We start from the raw sequence: 19,214 nt of genomic DNA, 5'->3' as shown, positions 1-19,214 counted from the left end.
GGAATTCCTTCGAGACGAGCATCGAAAAGTGTTTGCGCAGATGGCGAAGGTGGGCAAGATGCCATTATCGCAGACTTCATCGCAGAGCAGCCTACTCAGCCAGGACTTGAATTCCCCGCTCTCTTCTCCATCATCGACAGGCTGGGACGACGAAGACGAGCTCTTGCTCGGGGCACCTATTCGTACAAGTAAGACCAGGGAGGAGGTCAAGGAGTCGGAGTTAAATGCAAGAGCGGACAGTATCATGAACGAGTGGCTCGAGATGGAGCCTAAGTGGCTCGAGATTGCACAGCGCCAAAACCCTGAGACCAAGAAGGAAGATCTGTCCTCTGCAATGACAACGGACAGTCGGACGGGTATGCGCTGGTCGCTGCTGGGGTTGTACCAACACGTAGACGTTCTGCAATGGTTTCGCGACAAAAGCGAGAGCCAATACCCTTCAATCGCGCTGCTTGCACGTATTCATCTCGGCAAGATCTCATCGTCGGCATTTCAAGAGCGAGTGTTTTCTACGGGGGGAATAATTATGGGGCCGCTTCGTACCAGAACAGATAGCAGGCGATCGGAGAAGCAGCTACTACTGCGGCACAACAGGAACGAGATTGTGATGATGAAGCAAGACGCGCGCAAGTCGCGTGACGCTTCGAAAGCGGTAGAATAGTACTTTGACTATTAGTACTAATAGTACTAATATTAATACCGTGATGAGATTTCAATACTATTATTAGTATTACCGGGAAAAAAAAGCCTAGCATTACCGGTAATAGTGCTACCGCGTACTATTACATCACGCAACTCAGCAAACATAAAAAGACCCAGATGAGTTCGCAGCTATAGTGGATTTGGAAAAACGTTTGGGCGCTTTAGAACTGGCACGAACGCTTAGTTACAAAAAGTTTCTGTCACAATTGAAAGGAGCTGAGGTTGAGCTAGCTCCCAGCTTGCTGAATTTGCAGTTCAAATATTGGATAGAAGGAAAAGGTCTGGATCCCATACGCCTCAGCGAGCTGCTACTCAATTCGTACGACAAGAGAAACAACGCCGTCGAAGTCAACTTCTTCGACTATCACAAAGCAAACGGGAACGCCATTCTACTAAAGTTGAACGGCATTTTCTAGATTAAACGTAATCGGTTGCACTGTCCTGCAACAAGACAATCTAAGACTTCGGCTGGGAATACATTTTTAACTAGTGTTCATGCAATCACGTTGGGTGGAAGCTCTCCATCAATATGAGACGAATTGATTTCTTGCTGGCCTTGTGTTTGCACACAACCAGTTCGACTACACTCTTTTATTGAGTGATTTTTTCTAGATTCTACACGCCATTATTGAGCCATTTATTACGGACAAGATTGATTATTCGAACCTGTGAGGTCGTGCCAGTTTGTGTAGGGTGATACATGTGTTAATTCAACAGTGCACGTAATTCCGAGTCGACTTCATTGTCTTTCGAGTATGTCCATAATTCCCGAGTAAATTGTCGCCTATTTTAAAGGTTTATGCGCATTTGTAACTTTCAAGCAACGAGGTTACCATTCGGCCGTACAACCGCGCAGGGAGTCCACGAAGCAGGGCCGCGCGTTAATTGCGGAGGCGAGCGCCGAGCTCACCAGCGAGTCGCACATTCCAATATCCAGGACATTCTTTTTACGATTGCGAGCGGGGGCGCCGAAGGGGCTTCCAGTCAGCAAAGCGGGAAGCAACTACATGTATGTCGGATACTGCCTTGGCAATAATGTACTGACAAGATGATGAGCAATCTTACAAACACCAATTTATCTTTTAGTACAGTTAGAACAGTTTTAAATCAGGTTTGAGGGACGTTTTAATCGGCGCCGAGTTTTCACAGGACCAGAGGAAGGTTGAATGAACACAAGTACTTCCCTTTTAAACCTCAAGCACATTTTATCGTAGTAGAGTCTGGTCGAAGATGTTCAACACTGTTGAACATCTCCGTTGATTCAACAGTAAATGATGTATTCATACGACATTTCACTCATCTTCCTTCAAACAATGATCAGTGATGCCTAGGCCAAGGTCCAGTTCCTCTCCAGCATTGTCTGGTGCAGCGTATGTACCCAGCGCTCAGTGTTCTCTCGCATCTCGTGCCAGCCCGAGAGAGGGATCTCGTATTGAGGGTGGTGCACTCTGCTGTGCACCCACCGCGTGACCACCACGACTCTCCCTTCCTTGTCGTTGAATGGGGTCTTTGCTTTACTGGTGCATTGCTGGATCGGGTAAGAAGTGAGCTCTAGGACGGCACTGAAGTCTCGACGAATGCGCTCGTGCGGATGGTAGGGATTTCTATCGTCTTCGTCGATGAAATCGGCAACAAATAGTCCGTATCCGTTCTCGTGCCCTGGTTCGCTCCCTTCTTCTTCAAAGTGTGAAAAGTAGACTGTGCTGGATTCCATTCGCAGCCCACCGATAGTCGTGGTAATGAGACGATTCTGCGTGATATCTGGTGCCAGATTGTCGTCGACTTCGCGAACAGTGATGTTGCCGAGCTTCTCCGATACACAGATTTCGATACTACTGAAGTAGCCGAGAAGAATATCAAACACGTTCTTAACACTGTTTTCGAGCTGATAAGTGGAGAAATATGTGGTATAGTAATCTCCATTCGGCCCTTCGTATCCGTGGTCCTCTCGCATCGACTTGTACGGGTTTATTCGCGGACATCGATCTTTGAGGAAACGAGCACCAAGTTCTAACGCACGATCCTTTGTAGCCGTGAGAGTAACGAGACGTGACTCCGTATCGTTTAGCAAGTGGGTTTCTTGGTGAATTGGGCTTCCCACTCGAGTACTCTGCACAGATAGTAATGGCAAAGTAAACACCTCAAGCTCCACGCTGTTCGGAGAAGTTTCGCACTTACAAATAGCGAGTACACCGACATGAGCGCATGGAATTGTGTCACTTTGAGCTGCTGCTTCTGAATGGCACGTCGCAACACTCTGTTTGCGGTACCAGCTTCGCCCATTGTCTTGCTCGCAGTGGAAGGCTCCATCGCTCGAGAGTTTAGCTTCTCCATTCGAGTATGCAGGTCCGACAGCTCTTTCAGAAGATTCGCGATCTCTTCCTGCGCAGCAAAACAACACAAAATATCATAATTTGGACTCACTATTATAACATCTTATTGCACTGATATACCTTTCGTGTATCGATCGTGGACTTGCGGTGTTTGCGCTTCGCCCGCTTCTTTGGCGCTGCACTAGCGACGTCGGTCTCGCGCTTGTGAAGCGGTTGCCATTTTCCGTTGAGGCACTGTTTCTCGCTGTTAGTATTTACCTTTTCTCCGCTGTTGCCAATATGAAGCTCCTTCCTCACTCGAGGTGCAACCACTGCTGCATGGATCTCGTCGCCCGACGCGTCAGACTCGTTCATGGCCTCCAGCCAGCGCGTCGCAGCGTGGGTCACCGAGCCAGACGTCGGCGACACCGGCTCGGAGCCGGATGTGTCCGACTTGTCGCTGTCTCGTGCCATCATATTCATTGCATATGGGGAGTTAGCGCTTGAGTCTCCAGTTGAGACGGGTGTTCACTTGCCTTTTGCATCAAAAGCGTGAAAGGTTTTGGTGCTTGTACTGACTGGCGGTATATGTCAGTATGGTGGCGGCTGGAGCTGTAATCCGATTATACCATGAGGGATGATGGGTGAATTGCTTCAATCTGCTCCTCCAATCATGAAGGAGCAGTGCATAAAGCTTGTGACAGTGTCACTGACAATTGAGCCGCTCAATGAGCAGGCACACCACAGTCCTCGCGATGGGTAGGTCGCGTCCGCTTAGTTCTCTGGTTGGTGATTTTTAAATAAAAGACTGACAGGTATTGGGTCCTTTGCAGTGAAGCAAGCCTCTCAAGTTAATGAAACAACGCAAGAGCTCGCTGCTTGAAGTGGTGTGCAAGGGAACGCTGTCAATAGTGGATGAAAGATCACTACAGATTTACCCCTCAATAAGCGTAGGAGGTCGTCTGATAATTTTGCGTAGGTCAACCAATGCGATCGAGTGATTTGTTCTTATTCCTCCAACATTTGGGATCTGATATCAAGGGGTATATGAAGTGCAAGAAGAGGCAGGATTGTCGGTAGATGTCGGTAGACGAGGTAATCGGTTATGCGCGCTTCACTGTGATTGGCGGATCCACCTTGCAAATCACTGGCGAGCTTGCTGGTCACTTCAACTTGGACACTCTCAATTCGGTCCCCCAGTCATGCCGGGTCAACTGCCGCAGCCTTGTCTACAGTGGGCGATGATGTCGTTCCATCTCTAGAACCTTCGTCACTCGGTTCTCCTTTACGTAAAAGCCTTTGACCAGCCTCGCCAGTCGAGTCATTCTGCGATTAGCGTCCAAGTCCTCACGTCGCAAGCTCTTTTCTCCTTCTCCCAAGCATGTTCTCCTCCTCCAAAATCACCACGCGCTTGGCATCCGCCATGACCACCCGAAGCTTCACCGTCAGTGCTCCCAAGAACATGAAGGTTGTGTGTGCACTGTACGAGGGCGGTGAGAGTGGCATGAAGAACCCCAACATCTTGGGCTGCGTCGAGAACGAACTGGGTTTACGTAAGTTCCTCGAGGACCGCGGCCACGAGTACATCGTCACGTCCGACAAGGACGGAGACAAATCCGAGTTCGCCAAGCACCTGCATGATGCGGACGTGGTCATCTCGCAGCCATTTTGGCCAGCCTACATTACTCGTGATCGCATCGCTAAGGCTCCTAAGCTCAAGCTCGCAATCACTGCCGGCATCGGCTCGGACCACGTCGACTTGGCAGCCGCATGTGACCGTAACATCACAGTGGCTGAAGTCACCGGCTCCAACGTCGTGAGTGTAGCCGAGCACGTCGTCATGATGATCCTCTCGCTTGTACGCAACTACATGCCCGCCTACAAGCAGGTGATCGACGAAAAATGGGACATCGCAGCCATTGCTAACAACGCTTACGACCTCGAGGACAAACACGTGGGAGTCGTCGCTGCTGGTCGCATCGGCTTGCGCGTACTGCGTCGTCTGCACCCATTCGACGTGAAGCTGCATTACACCGATAAGGTGCGCTTACCGGCTGATGTCGAGAAGAAACTTAACGTGAAGTTTCACTCGACCGTCGAGAGTTTGGTCAAGGAATGCGATGTGGTGTCTATTAACTGCCCACTGCACCCGGAGACCGAGAACCTCTTTGATGCTGAGCTGCTTAGTAAGATGAAGAAGGGCGCGTACATTGTCAACACGGCTCGAGGCAAGATTGTGGACAAGGAAGCTCTTGTTAAGGCAGTGAAGAGTGGCCACATCCAGGGTTACGCTGGCGACGTGTGGTTCCCGCAGCCTGCTCCGGCTGACCACCAGTGGCGCTCGATGCCGCGTCACGCTATGACGCCGCACTACTCGGGAACGACGCTGGACGCGCAGGCTCGCTACGCTGCTGGGACCAAGGAGATACTTGAACGTTTCTTTGATGGCAAGCCACAGCGTCAGGAGTACCTAATTGCGGAGGGTGGCAAGGTCACGAGTGCATCCTACACGCACGGTGACGCCACGTCTGGATCGCTGTAAATGTGGCAATGAGGTCGTAGAGGTTAGTTCTACTGTACGACAACGAGTCAACACTTCATGGATATGTGTAAATTGAAAGTGTGCCGAATGGTAACCTCGTTACTCGAAAGTTACAAATGCACATTAACATTTTTAAATAGGGATACACCCCGTGTTCGCGGGGGTTGACCATAGGATTTGCAAATAAATTAGATTTTAGGCTACGTTCATTTGGATTCAGAATCATCACCCGGAATTTATCAAAGGCCCAAGGGCGCGAGCTCTCGGATTAGTTGTATAAATATCACCCTACACAAACTGGCACGACCTCACTGGTTCGAATAACCAATCTTGTCCGTAATGGCTCAATAAAAGAGTGTAGAATCTAGCTTGGGTAAAAATAATTACTCAATACCGTGTTCTGTGCTTCCGAATGGGTTAGGGCTTTCTGCTTGCTTTAATTTGTGCTTGCAGCTTTGATAATCTGTGCTGTGGTTGTCCAAGTAAATTCTGCCTTCTTTGGCAGCTATTAACTGCGTCATTTTTCAATTACCCGCCAGAAGTACACAACAATGTCGAGCCGCCCTGTGTGCTATCTGCTCTTCTAGGGGGAACAGCATCATGGGCGGACCTCACAAATCACTGCTTGAGCCTAAGTGCTGTCGCTCATGTGCCGCGCGACCGCTGCAAGCTTTCCGGCCTTCCAGGCTGGAATCCAAGCGACCAGTTTGTAGGGCAAGAACTGCCTTTATTTTCCCTAGCACAATTGTTCTCTCGCTATAACACCTCTGGCTGGTGCTCTGAAAAACTGCATCTGGGTCTTTTTATGTTTGTTGAGTTGCGTGATGTAGGACATCCAACTGGGTTTTTGAAAATTTCGTCGCCTTGCATGTCCAGCTTTAAGAAGGTGAAAACGTCATCTGGGGATTTTCCTTGACTTCTCCACATTTCCCCCTCCAGATTTGAAGCAACAGGACTCGTGCTTGGGCTCGTACGATCATTTTCTCCAGAATTTCATCTTCGTAGTACTTCCTTATGACCGAGATCATTAGCTCGTCCGCGTTCTTCTTATCCAGCATCTGCAAGTAGGATCTCCAAGTGCTCAACATCGAAGTGTCAAATAATTTGTCGTTTAGTGTGAGAAGACTAAATACGTCATCTGCGGCTCTGCCTTCTTTGAGCCAGCTCTTGAGCTGCATCATTACCAACGCAGGTACATGTACATTAATCTGCACTCGGACGTCGATCGCTGCCGCGACAAGCATCTTCGCTAGCGCTTCATCACTAAATCGAGTCTTTAGCTCCACGAGTAGAATCTCCTCGGGGTTTTGATTACGCATTCTAAGATACGAACTCCAACTGGATTTGTCAGAATGTCGTCTCCCTTTTCTGAGTTAAGACGTAGGAGCTTGAAAGCGTCTTCAGCCGTCTTCCCTTTGCTCAACCAGCTCTTAAGCAGCGCCATCTCCACATCCCTGGCAATTACACTTTCTGTTACAACCAGCATGTGGGCCAGTTCTTCTTCGTCATAGCGCGACTTCAGTTTGAGTAGCAGTAAGTTATACGGATCTCCCTTTTCGAGCGTTACATACGACATCCAGGTGCTCAAAGCTGGATTCTCCAACAACTCGTCTCCCTTGTCAGTGCTCAGTTTAAGAAGCCATTCTGCCACTTGTTAAGCAAGGCTTGCTCAATGCTCTCAGTGACTTGGAAAGTTCTGTCATCTGTCCTAGCTCTTAGTAGCACGTTGCTTAGACCATATTCTCCATAGTGTTTCACCAACTTCGACAGTAGCAGGCTGTACGGATCCTCCTTGCCGAGTTTGTCTACGTACGTGATCCAGGTCTTCAACAACGGATTTCTGAGAATGCCTTCCATATCGACGTTCAGCTTTAGAAGACCATACACATCGTCCGCCGTTCTCCCCGTAGCGAGCCAATTATCTAGCTGCATTTTTTCAAACACTTCAGCAACTCTCATCGTTTTTGAAACTTGTTGAGCTTCACTAAGAAGCTTGGCCAAAGCCTTATCGCCATAATGAGTAATCATGGACCTGAAGCATCGCTGCTTCACCACTTCCAGGGTTCTTCTTGTATGCTTTGCTCACCGAGTTAGCCCACGTTTGATATGCTGCACTCTCAAATAACACCGAGCTTGTCGTCCCAACTTTGAGGCGTGCAAACAACTTGTCGATAGCCTTCTGGTTATTAGAAGTGAACATTTGCTTGACTCTCGTAGAGATCTTGTCCAGACTTGGCAACTTTATCGAGCGCCGCAACACCTGGGAGCTTAGCGCCAGTCATTCTCACTTCTGAGTTGTCGGAACCTCCATCCTTTGTTGGCCACTGGTGCCTCCTCAAAAGGCGGCCGACTTGAGCATTCGAGACGGGATCCAAAGCTTTACTGTTGCTCCATTTTTCCGTGGTTACGGTTGTGGTGATTACTGAACCAGCAGCTAAGCATACCAGTAAAGTGAGAGCAGACAGCAATGTAAAGCCCTCAAAATGCTTCATGACAGTGAACTTCGCGGGACCTTTGTAAAGGAGGTGGGGTACTTGATAACTTATTGCGAAATGGTGGATTCTGCATGAACGGTTTTAGATTCTGGATCCAAGTTTGCATACTATAATAAAAGTACAGCGTAATTTAAAGGGCCAAGTGGATTAAGTTTAGTATTTTAATACATGTAATACTAAGCAGCCATCCGACTGTATGAATACCGGTAGTAGTACTACTAGTACAGCCGGATGACTGCTTAGTATTATTATAATACTAAATTAACAGAATGTACCGGCCGCATAGACTGAGTACAAAACTTAATGACAAAGTGCGTAGCGTAACTATATGCACTAGCCGAGTGCCGCCGCTACGCGGCGGGAAAGAATGAATGTCGTTCCTTGTGTTTTGCCTCCGTTCCGCTCGCTACGGCTCGCTTCACTGCTCGCATGGTAGGCTGGCAGATTGTGGCTCAGGCGGGCCCATAGGCCCGCAGGGTTGCAGAAGGTGTCGATTTGGGCCGCCTCGCTGCGCTCGGCAGCTTTTAGGCCAGTCGGGGCCACCTTCGCTGCGCTCGGCAGCCAGTAGAAATATTTAAATTATTTTATCCAATGATTTGTCCGGAAAAGCGTGACAGGCACGACAATTTAGTGTGACGGACAGACAGGTTGCTGCAGTAGATGTTTAAGACTAGCCGTTCGCCGCCGCTACGCGGCGGAGTGGAATGGTTTGTTGGAGAAGAGGTGGCCGCAAAATTAGTGCTCTTGGCTTCGCGTGCTTTGTCAGCGTCGTTCACCCCAGTAGGTCTTGGCTTCGTGTACTTAACCACTTACCATTCCGTAGTCTCATGTTGACTTGTATAATATCGTGGTTTGGTACGCTTTCGTTACCCCGTACTACAGGTTGGATGTCATGTTCTTCCATAGCCCGCGCTCTTCCGTGCTCTTCCTGGCTTCGTGGTTCCCTGCTCACCCGTGACCCACGATGCTTAGTGGCTAAGCGCTCTCTCTTTTGGGACCATGCTCTTTAGTACTGTTGCTTTCGTGGCTGTTGGCCTCCCATCGCTGGTACTCTGGCCGAAGAGTGCTATTCCGTGGTTTGCTGCATTCACGAAGTCGTATTGTTCCATCGCCCGTGTATCGTGCTCTCTTGGTGAGGTTCCATCGACCGCGGTATCATGCTATCGTGCAATCGCGATGTTGTTTTGCTGTATACGGTTTTGTGCCCGCGTAGTACATCTGGATTGCACGTATTGTGTTCTACAATGGCATCGTGCTCTACGGTGTGCAATCGTGGTTCCCCCAAGCTCCCCCGTGTATTTCGAGGCTTGTTAGCCATATGTGCAATCGTGCTCTCATGTACTACTGTCCTCCGTGGCTCGGTAAGCTCAGGTTCTACACTGGTATGGTGTGCTGTGGCTCGGTGATCTCCCGTATCTGCTTGGCTTTGCATGGTTTAGTGTTTGGGCCAGCGGTCATGGTAGTGTGCTCTTCGTAGTCTCGTGGCTGGTCTGCCGTCTGTGCAGTCAGGTCGAATGTAGTATCGTCCTCCGTGGCTCGGGAAGCCCATCTTCTACACTGGTATTGCTCTCCGCGGCTCGATGATTTTCCGTCTATAGCTCTGCGGCTGCGTTCTCCCATGGCTTAGTGGCACGGCCCATGCTATCGGGCTAACTTGTGGTGTTGCGGCTGGTCTGTCGTCCGAGAGGTCGTTAGCTACCGTAGTACCGTGCTGTCGAACTCGGTGAGCTCCGGTTCTACCCTGATATCGTGTTCCCATGCTCGATGATTATCTATTTATAATATCCCTCGGCCTCATGTTTGGTCAGTCGACTACGCCCCGTGTTCTACCGTGGTGCTATGGGATAATTGCTGTCCGTGCACTCTTACCACTACGTGCTCTACCGTGGCTTCAAACGTGCGTGCTCTTCCGTAGCCGTGCTTTTCACCATGCTGGGGTGTCTTTATATTAGCTCCCTTCCGTGGCCCGTACGCGCCCGTCACATTCTTGTCCTTCTGTCCTTTTCATGGCTGTGTGCTCTTCCGTCTTTCACGCTACGCATGAAACTTCGTGGTTTGCATCGGCTAAGTCTTCTACCATGGCCTTCCGTGCTTCGTGTTGCTCTTCTATCCCATCGTGTACATCGTGTACATAGTGTGGGTCGGTGCTCCTTCGTGCTTCGTGTTCTTCCTTAGGCACGAGCCTCCGCGCAAACCTAATCACAAACGTTGTTTCCGATTTTGTTTGATGTACGCAACATGTATTGTTGGAAAGTTTGCACAATATCTTATGGTCGCACACTACGCGCGCAAATACAAAGATAAAAATGATACTTTTTCCCAGAGACGGGGTGCAGGGGTGTAAGCCACAATAGTCATATTTTAAAGTTTTCATATTATTAGTAATAGTAATATAATTGTTATTTATTATCAAACGCTGATATATTTATTATGTGTTCTACTACTACAAATAGCTGCAAGAAAAAAAAATGAAATGTCTTGATAATAGTACTACTCAAAACAGAATTGTAAGTTTAAGTATTAGAAAAGTACTACGAAGCCAAAATACATTCTAAATTCAATAAGTACTAAAGTTTCGATTGAGGCCGAAATATAAATCACCAGGGCCTACGATTTTTTTCAACAGCTCCTACGACGATATTGTATGTGTGTGCTTATCAGCGCCTCTTAATTATGCTAACTAACGCGTACACAGGCAGCGCCCTTCGCGTGGCCTTGCATACCGCAGCTGAAAATGAAAGCAAAAAGAAATTTAAACGGTGGTTTTAGGTACGATGTGTAGACCACATATAATGTGTAAGAAACACAATGTTGATTTTAGCCAACGGGGGCCGCCTTCGCTGCGCTCGGCAGCTTTTTAGCGACTCGACGCCGCCTTCGCTGCGCTCGGCAGCCAGTAGAATGCGCGCATTTGCGTTACATTAATTAACCCTAGCCGCGGACGGACGTACGGACGGACAGACAACACACTCCACTAGAGGGGTAAGACTAGCCGTTCGCCGCCGCTACGCGGCGGAGTGGCATGGTTTGTTGGAGATCAGGTGGCCGCAAATCTAAGTGTTTCTTGATGTCGCGACTTTGTGAGCGTCGTTCATCTCAGTAGGTCTTGGCTTCGAGTACTTAACCACTTACCATTCCGTAGTCTCATGTTGACTTGTATAATATCGTGGTTTGGTACGCTCTCGTTACCCCGTACTACAGGCTGGATGTCATGTTCTACAGTGGCCGGCGCTCTTCCGTGATCTTCCTGGCTTCGTGGTTCCCTGCTCACCCGTGACCCACGCTGCTTAGTGATTATCCTGGATTTGTGGACTCATTCTCTCACACTGCTTAATGGTTGTGTGCTAGCTCCTTTGGTCTCATGCGCTCCCGTAGTACGACCCCTCTTCCGTGGCTGCTAGATATTCCGTGCTTTCAAGGGTTTACGTGGATTCCACAGGCTTCGTGTCCATAATCATTCATGGTCGCGTTCCATTTCTGGCACCCTCGCCAATGGGTGATCTCCCAAAGTTTTCTGTCACCTGTGTGCTGCGCACCCCTGTGGTGGCTCCATCTACCGCGTTATCGCGCTATCGTGCAATCGCAATGTGGTTATGCTGTCTATGCTATCGTGATCGCATAGTATAAATGTTTTGCCAATGTTATCGCGTTCTACGATGGTTCCGTGTCCGCGGTGTGCAATCGTGGTCTCCCGAAGCGTTTCCCCGCGATTTTATGGCTGGTCGACCGTCCGGGTAAACGTGTTTTAATGAAGTATCGTCCTCAGTGGCCCGGCGATCTCAGGTTCTACAGTGCTATCGTGCTCAGTGGCTCGGTGATTTCCCGTGGCTGCTTGTTCTCCCATGTTTTAGTGGTTGTCCCACTGTCCATGCTATCGCTTGGTGTCGCGGTTGGTCTGTCGTCCAAGCTTTCGCTATCTACAGTAGTATCGCACTCCCCAGTGAGCTCCGGCTCTACCCTGGTATCGTGTTTCAATACTCGACAACCTCCCGTTAATGGTCTTTTGGGGCTTCGTGTTTGGTCCGTCGACCGTACTCCGTGCTCTACCGTGGTGTTATGGGAGAATTGCTGTTCGTGCACTCTTACCGTTACGTGTTCTACCGTGGCTTCGAGCGTGCGTGCTTTTCCGTAGCCGTGCTTTTCAGCATGCCGGGGTGTCTATATATATAGTTCCCTTCTGTGGCCCGTACGCTCCCGTCATATTCTTGTCCTTCTGTCCTCATCATGGCTGTGTGCTCTTCCGTCCTTCACGCTACTTATAAAACTTCGTGGTTTGCATCGGCTAAGACTTCTATCATCGTCCATGGCCTTCCGTGCTTCGTGTTGCTCTTCTATCCCATCATCTACATAGTGTGGGTCGGTGTTCTTTCGTGTTTCGTGTCCTTGCTGAGTCACGTGCCTCTGCGCTAGCTGAATCACAAACGCTGTTCCCATTTTGTTTGATGTACACAACGTATATTGTTGGAAAGCTCACACAATATCTTATGGTCGCACACTACGCGCGCAAATACAAAGAAGATGATACTGTTTGCCGGGGGTAGTGCTGGGTGCAAGGCACAATAATCTTTTTTTTAAGTATTCACATTTTTATTAATAGTAATAAAAAATGATTTATTATCGAACGCTGATTTAATAATTATGTGTACTACTACTACTTATACTGCAAAAAAATATAACAGATAAATATTTAGAATAGTACTACTCAAAACTGTTTTGTAAGTTTTATTATTAGAAAAGTACTACGAGGCCTAAAATATCATTCTAAAACCAATAAGTACTAAAGTTTGGCTTGAAGGCGAAATATAAGTCTCGAAAGGCTACATTTTTTTCAACATTTCCTACGACGATATAGTACGTGTGTGCACATCGGCGCCTCTTAATTATGCTAACTAACGCGTACACAGGCAGCGCCCTTCGCGTGAGGTGGCGGTCCACAGTTGAAAATGGGGCAAAATGAAATTTGAACGGTGCATTTAAGTACGATGTGTTGACCACATACATTGTGTACAAAACACAATGCCGATTTTAGTCAATGGGGGCCGCCTTCGCTGCGCTCGGCAGCTTTTTAGCGAATCGAGGCCGCCTTCGCTGCGCTCGGCAGCCAGTAGAACGCCCGCATTTGCGTTTCATTTTAAACCCTACCCTCGGACGGACAGACGGACACCACACTCCACTAGAGAGGTAAGACTAGCCGTTCGCCGCCGCTACGCGGCGGAGTGGCATGGTTTGTTGGAGATGAGGTGGCCGCAAATTTAAGTGCTTCTTGGTGTCGCGTGTTTTAAGAGCGTGGTTCACCCCGTAGATCTTGGCATCGTGTTTTTAACCACTTGCCTTTCCGTAGTCTCATTCGTCCCCGTATAATATCGTGGTTTGGAACGCTTCCGTTACCCCGTACTACAGGTTAGATCTCATGTTCTACAGTGGCCGGCACTCTTCCGTGATCTTCCTGGCTTCGTGGTTCCCTGCTCACCCGTGGCACACGCTGCTTAGTGGTTAAGAGCTCTCTCTTTTGGGTTCATTTTTTTTAGTACTGCGTCTTTCGTTACAGCTAACTATTTCCTGCTCTCAAACATTTCGTGGCTGCACCGGCTTCCTGATACACAGTATTTCGTGACCGTTCGCCTCCCATTGCTGGTTCTCTAGCCGAAGGGTGCTTTTCCGTGGTTTAGTGCCTCCACGCAGTCGCGTTGTTCCAGCACCCGTGTATCGGGCTCGTCTGGTGAGGCTCCATCGACCGCGGCATAACGCCATCGTGTAATTGCGATATGGTTTTGCTGTCTATGGGATTGTGCTCGCAGATTGCATCTGCATTGCCCATGTTATCGTGCTCTACAACGGCATCGTCCTCCACAATCGTGGTCACCCCGAGCCCCCTTCCATTTCGTGGCTGGTCTGCCGTCCGTGCAATCGAATTCTAATGCGCTACTGTTCTTCGTGGCATGGTAAGCTCAGGTTCTACACTGATATAGTGCTCCGTGGCTCGGTGATTTCGCGTCTACAGCTCCAGTGGCCGCATTTCTATCATGGCTTAGTGTCTTGGCCACCGTCCAAGTCATCGTTTTATTTTGTGGTGTCGGCGCTGGTCTGCCGTCCGCTCTATTATGAGCTACCGTAGTATCGTGCTCCCTGGCTCGGTAAGATCCGGTTCTACCCTGGTATTGTGCTCAAATGCTCGGTGTTTTCACGTTTATGGTCTCCCGCGTCTTTATGTCTGGTCCGTCGACCGTGCTCCGTGCTCTACCGTGATGCTATGGGAGAATTGCTGTTAGTGCACTCTTACCGCTGCGTGCTCTTCCGTAGCCGTGCTTTTCAGCATGCTGGGGTGTTTATATATTTAGTTTCCATCCGTGGCTCGTACGCTTTCGTCCTATTCTTGACCTTCTGTCCTTTTCATGACTGCGTGTTCTTCCGTCTTTCACGCTACGCATGAAACTTCATGGTTTGCATCGGCTAAGTCTTCTATCATCGTCCGTTGCCTTCCGTGCTTCGTGTTGCTCTTCTATCCCGTCGTCTACATAGTGTGGGTCGATGTTCCTTCGTGTTTCGTGTCCTTGCTTAGTCACGTGCCTCCGCGTTCACTTAATAACAAATGCTTTTCCCAATATATATTGTTGGAAAGCTTACACAATCTCTTAAGGTCGCACACTACGCGCGCAAATACAAAAGAAGACAATACTTTCTTACGGAGGCAGTGTGGGGTGCAGGGGTGTAAGCCATAATAGTCATATTTTACGTTTTTCACATTATTATTAATAGTAATACAATTGTAATTTATTATTAAACGCTGATATAATTATTATGTGTACTACTACTACAAATGACTGCAAGCAAAAATATGAAGTGCCTTGATAATAGTACTAAGAAAAATAATATTGTAAGTTAAATTAGTACAACAGGACTACGAAGCCTAAAACATCATTCTATATCCAATAAGTACTAAAGTTTCGATTGAGCCCGGAATATGAGTCACCGAAGCCTACAAAAAATTTCAACAGCTCCTACTACGATATAGTACGTGTGTGCTCATCGGCGCCTTTTAATTATGCAAATTAACTCACACACACACAGCGCCCTTTGCGTGAGGTGGCGCTCCGCAGCTAGAAATGAAGGCAAAATGAAATTTAAACGGTGGTTTTAAGTACGATGTGTAGTCCACATATAGTGTGTACGAAACAAAATACCGTTTTTAGCCAATGGGGGCCACCTTCGATGCACTCGACAGCTTTTTAGCGAATCGAGGCCGCCTTCGCTGCGCTCGGCAGCGAGTAGAACGCGCGTATTTGCGTTACATTTTAGAACCCTACCCTCGGACGGACTGACAGACGGACGGACACCACACTCCACTAGAGAGGTAAGACTAGCGCTCTGGGCGCCCGCTCTGCGGACGCTACGGCATTGTTTGTTGGTGTAGAGAAGGCCGACCACCTCCGCTGCGGTGTGCTTAGAATTTCTACTCAAAGCGAAGCAACACATAGTACATGTATACTGTGCTCTACGTATATTACTGTACGTTCCAAAACAACACCGCACACAGTATCCTTAGTGCTCACATGTTATGGTAGACACGACCAGGGTTTAACGTGATTTTCAAGAAGAGCACCATCTTATCCGGAAAGGTTTTGTCTATAATCTCGTTTGAGCGCATTGCTCCCAAAATGACACGAATCGGAGGCGCGCGTGGTTGCAAAGTAAATATATGCTGTACGGAAGACGGGTCAGTGTCAATGATGCTACGAAATATGCGTAGATCGGTGAGGAATCTCAGTGTAGCTAGAGTAAATACGCCTACTCACACATATCCGGGGCAGGTGGATCGTCCATGATCCAGAGAGTACGGATCTCAGCCATATCGGACCTGAAGGAGTTCACGGGCAAGGATCAAGATGAGGACCGAGCGAGAACATGGATCAGCAAAGTTAAGTACCCATCTGCACGTCATCGCCGTGAGGCAGTCGACACATATCATCGATTGCGACGGTCGAATAGAGCAGTGTTAATCAGCTCCGCGCGCGAAGTATCTTTTAGGATAGGTAGTATTTGCCGATGGTCGCCACAAACATCAATATTATGCTTTACAATTATTCTGCTGAGCTGTTTGTGATGTTACTGAAGGGTATTTCCACTATCTTCCGCATGAATTTATCTTACTTGCATAGCTGACGTACTTTCTGACTTATTTGTATAGCTACTGACTGACAAAGTGTCGTAAATCCTTTCTGACTGACATTATACTGGGTCCGATATGTACGACAAAAGGCCTCGTCCAGATCGGACGAAGAGGCACCACTGCGTGCACATTCTTTTTACCGGCTGCAACATACGAAGATATATGGCTGTAGGCAGAGTATCAGATCGTAGTGATGGTTCGACTTGAATAATAGTTCATGTACATTAGATGGAGTACTTTCGCTGCCTACTTATCAGCTCGGCGTGCTATTTGATGTGTCCGTGCATATCCCGCAATGCCGCTAATGGGTGTTGTCGGGATAGCCAACACCCATGCACTTAGTTACTGCTGCGATCTCGGTACTTTTGTATCGTCGTGCTAGCCTACTGTACCTACGATTATGATGTATCCGTCTATATGATCCAGCACGTCACTATTCGGGCACAGGTCATACCCGCGGTGATACAGGCAAGCTGATCAGGCGTCTGTTAGCAGTATTCAAAGCAATATATACGCGCGCGGCGGGTACACATTATAGCCATCCGTGACTCAACCGAGCTCTTATCTCGGCCATTATGGACAGGGCGCTAAAGTAAAGTACTGCGTACAGACACATCTCCTTGCGATGACCGCTTGTATGGTCATCACTATCGCATACGTGGTTGTGTCCATGTAGACAGCAGCTTATTCATCGCGCATAGTGCTCACTCGATACTGAAGCTTACATTCGTGAGCGCACATTAGTGAAATATAAACTGTGAGGGTTGGTGGTACATATAGCATGGGTTTGCGTGTGCCAAGTGAGCAAGTGTACTTTCCATCTACGGTAACGCGTATGCAGATAGGAACGGCCAGCTCGCAAGGGTACACAGTAGATACCATGCGCTAATTATTATATGAAACGCGCTACACTGCGTAGGTGCGTCAACACAATTGGCAGCACCACAGTTAGTTTACCATATGTGCGGCCCCAAGCCTCACACCGTCCGCCAGTATACAAAACTATGCGGGGTAGGGGGCTATAAGGATGTATTTCCAAATCACCTGCTCTTCTGCTGCTTCTTTCGCTCGATGTACTTGGCGTTTCGGGCGGTCAGCTTGCGAGGGCGGCTGCGCCTCTTTTTCTTCTTGGGGTACCAGTCAGGACCCATCGCCTTCTTGACGTTTGGCAGGCTTTCCTTGCGGCGCACTTCGGCCGAATCAGGTGGTGGGTGCTTTTCCTCCCAAAGCTCAACCGCTTTTGGGCCGTTCTCGCAGGCAATACAGCGCCGCACGATGTCCCGCCCGATGATTGTACGGAGTGCGTAACCGTACTGTAGCTTCCCGCAGCAGACGCAGCGCGCCCGGGCATCCGTCGTAGACCGCTGCGGGTTCTGCAGAAGCGGGTCAATTTTTCGCCTCGCATTGCTTGCACGTAGGGCCCACCATTTTGCAAACTGTAAGTAAGTTAGCAAAATACTTTGTTTTAACCAATTACTTGCGTCCAAATATTAGCCAATAGCACGGTAATAAAAGGCTGGTATTTATTATTAAACAAAATATTAAACTGCTTTATTATTTAATATTTTTCGTTGCTTTAATAGTAATACTATCAGATATTTAAACAAGTACATACTTTACATGCAATAAAAGTGACTAAAAGACTATCTATCGTGCGCGCATGCATTCGTCGGGTGGGGTGCACGGAAGCAGATAGCGCAATGGCCGTGCAGCCGCGCGCCTTCATTGCACGGTGGCAGTGGTGAGTGCCAGGTGACGTAAAACAGATATATATTCGCAAAGTCCCTGCAAAAAGCGCTGGCCGTGAAGTCTACTTTAATATAAAATAAATACTACCGTCTCTACTTTAGAAAGTCTGCGGGAAATAGCATCGCCGAGCTCTTACAAAGTACTGGTCTGTGAAGGCTACATTAATAATAATAAATATCTCTATTTGAGAAGAGTGCAGAGCTCTTAGAAAATAAAGTGGTTACTGTGCCCGATTTGCAGTACATACGACAGGTTTTGCGTAGCTAGACGTCAATAATCAATCATCTGCGCAGCTCGCCTGGCTGTTTGCAGCCAATCGGTGTTTCATTCTCGGCAGAAATGTTTACCTTACGTCCAATCGCGAGGGCGAGAGGCGGTCTGATCGTGCGACAGATCCAGTCAGTGTCGCAGGTCGGCATGTATTGCCCAATCAGATGGCGAGTTAATTGTGTGACGCTTTTGGATATATTTGTAATTTATGCATAGCTAGGTCAAGTCAAAAAGGTGGGCGCGGTCGGTAAGATGGGACGAAACTGTATTAGACAGGCCGAGTGTAGCCATGCGAAAAGGCAGGAAAAAGCAGCAAGTGAGGAAACGGACGGGCTGATTGACAGATGGACGGACGGACGGACAGGCTGCAAGTTTAGGTGGCGGTAAACTAGCGCTCTGGGCGCCCGCTCTGCGGACGCTACGGCATTGTTTGTTGGTGTAGAGAAGGCCGACCACCTCCGCTGCGCTGCGGTGGGCTTAGAATTTCTACTCAAAGCGAAGCAACATATAGTACATGTATACTGTGCTCTACGTGTATTACTGTACGTTCCAAAACAACACCGCACACAGTATCCTTAGTGCTCACATGTTACGGTAGACACGACCAGGCTTTAACGTGATTTGCAAGAAGAGCACCATCTTATCCGGAAAGGTTTTGTCTATAATCTCGTTTGAGCGCATTGCTCCCAAAATGACACGAATCGGAGGCGCGCGTGGTTGCAAAGTAAATATATGCTGTACGGAAGACGGGTCAGTGTCAATGATGCTACGAAATATGCGTAGATCTGTGAGGAATCCCAGTGTAGCTAGAGTAAATACGCCTACTCACACATATCCGGGGCAGGTGGATCGTCCATGATCCAGAGAGTACGGATCTCAGCCATATCGGACCTGAAGGAGTTCACGGGCAAGGATCAAGATGAGGACCGAGCGAGAACATGGATCAGCAAAGTTAAGTACCCATCTGCACGTCATCG

The 19,214-nt window shown here is 48.5% G+C and overlaps 3 protein-coding genes across 3 annotated transcripts; 1 reads left to right on the top strand and 2 right to left on the bottom strand.

The window, feature by feature from the left end:
- Window positions 1-1,531: 1,531 nt before the first annotated feature.
- On the bottom strand, window positions 1,532-3,599 carry PITG_13449 (uncharacterized protein; the record flags this gene model as incomplete). Its single annotated transcript, XM_002899633.1, has 4 exons — window positions 1,532-1,645; window positions 2,081-2,812; window positions 2,881-3,084; window positions 3,156-3,599. 4 exons carry the CDS (start codon window positions 3,489-3,491, stop codon window positions 1,532-1,534), a joined length of 1,386 nt encoding a protein of 461 aa, XP_002899679.1.
- A 752-nt stretch (window positions 3,600-4,351) lies between these two features.
- On the top strand, window positions 4,352-5,765 carry PITG_13448 (formate dehydrogenase; the record flags this gene model as incomplete). Its single annotated transcript, XM_002899632.1, has 1 exon — window positions 4,352-5,765. The coding sequence occupies one exon, from the start codon at window positions 4,396-4,398 to the stop codon at window positions 5,554-5,556; it is 1,161 nt and encodes a 386-aa protein (XP_002899678.1).
- Window positions 5,766-7,742: 1,977 nt separating this feature from the next.
- Window positions 7,743-8,048, bottom strand: PITG_22998 (secreted RxLR effector peptide protein, putative; the record flags this gene model as incomplete). Its single annotated transcript, XM_002899631.1, has 1 exon — window positions 7,743-8,048. The coding sequence occupies one exon, from the start codon at window positions 8,046-8,048 to the stop codon at window positions 7,743-7,745; it is 306 nt and encodes a 101-aa protein (XP_002899677.1).
- Between the last annotated feature and the right edge of the window lie 11,166 nt (window positions 8,049-19,214).

This window comes from Phytophthora infestans, genomic scaffold (assembly GCF_000142945.1).
Source record: "Phytophthora infestans T30-4 supercont1.29 genomic scaffold, whole genome shotgun sequence".
Lineage (NCBI taxonomy): Eukaryota > Oomycota > Peronosporomycetes > Peronosporales > Peronosporaceae > Phytophthora > Phytophthora infestans.
Note: the sequence above shows the minus strand (reverse complement) of the source record. Positions and strands in the feature narration are given on the sequence as shown.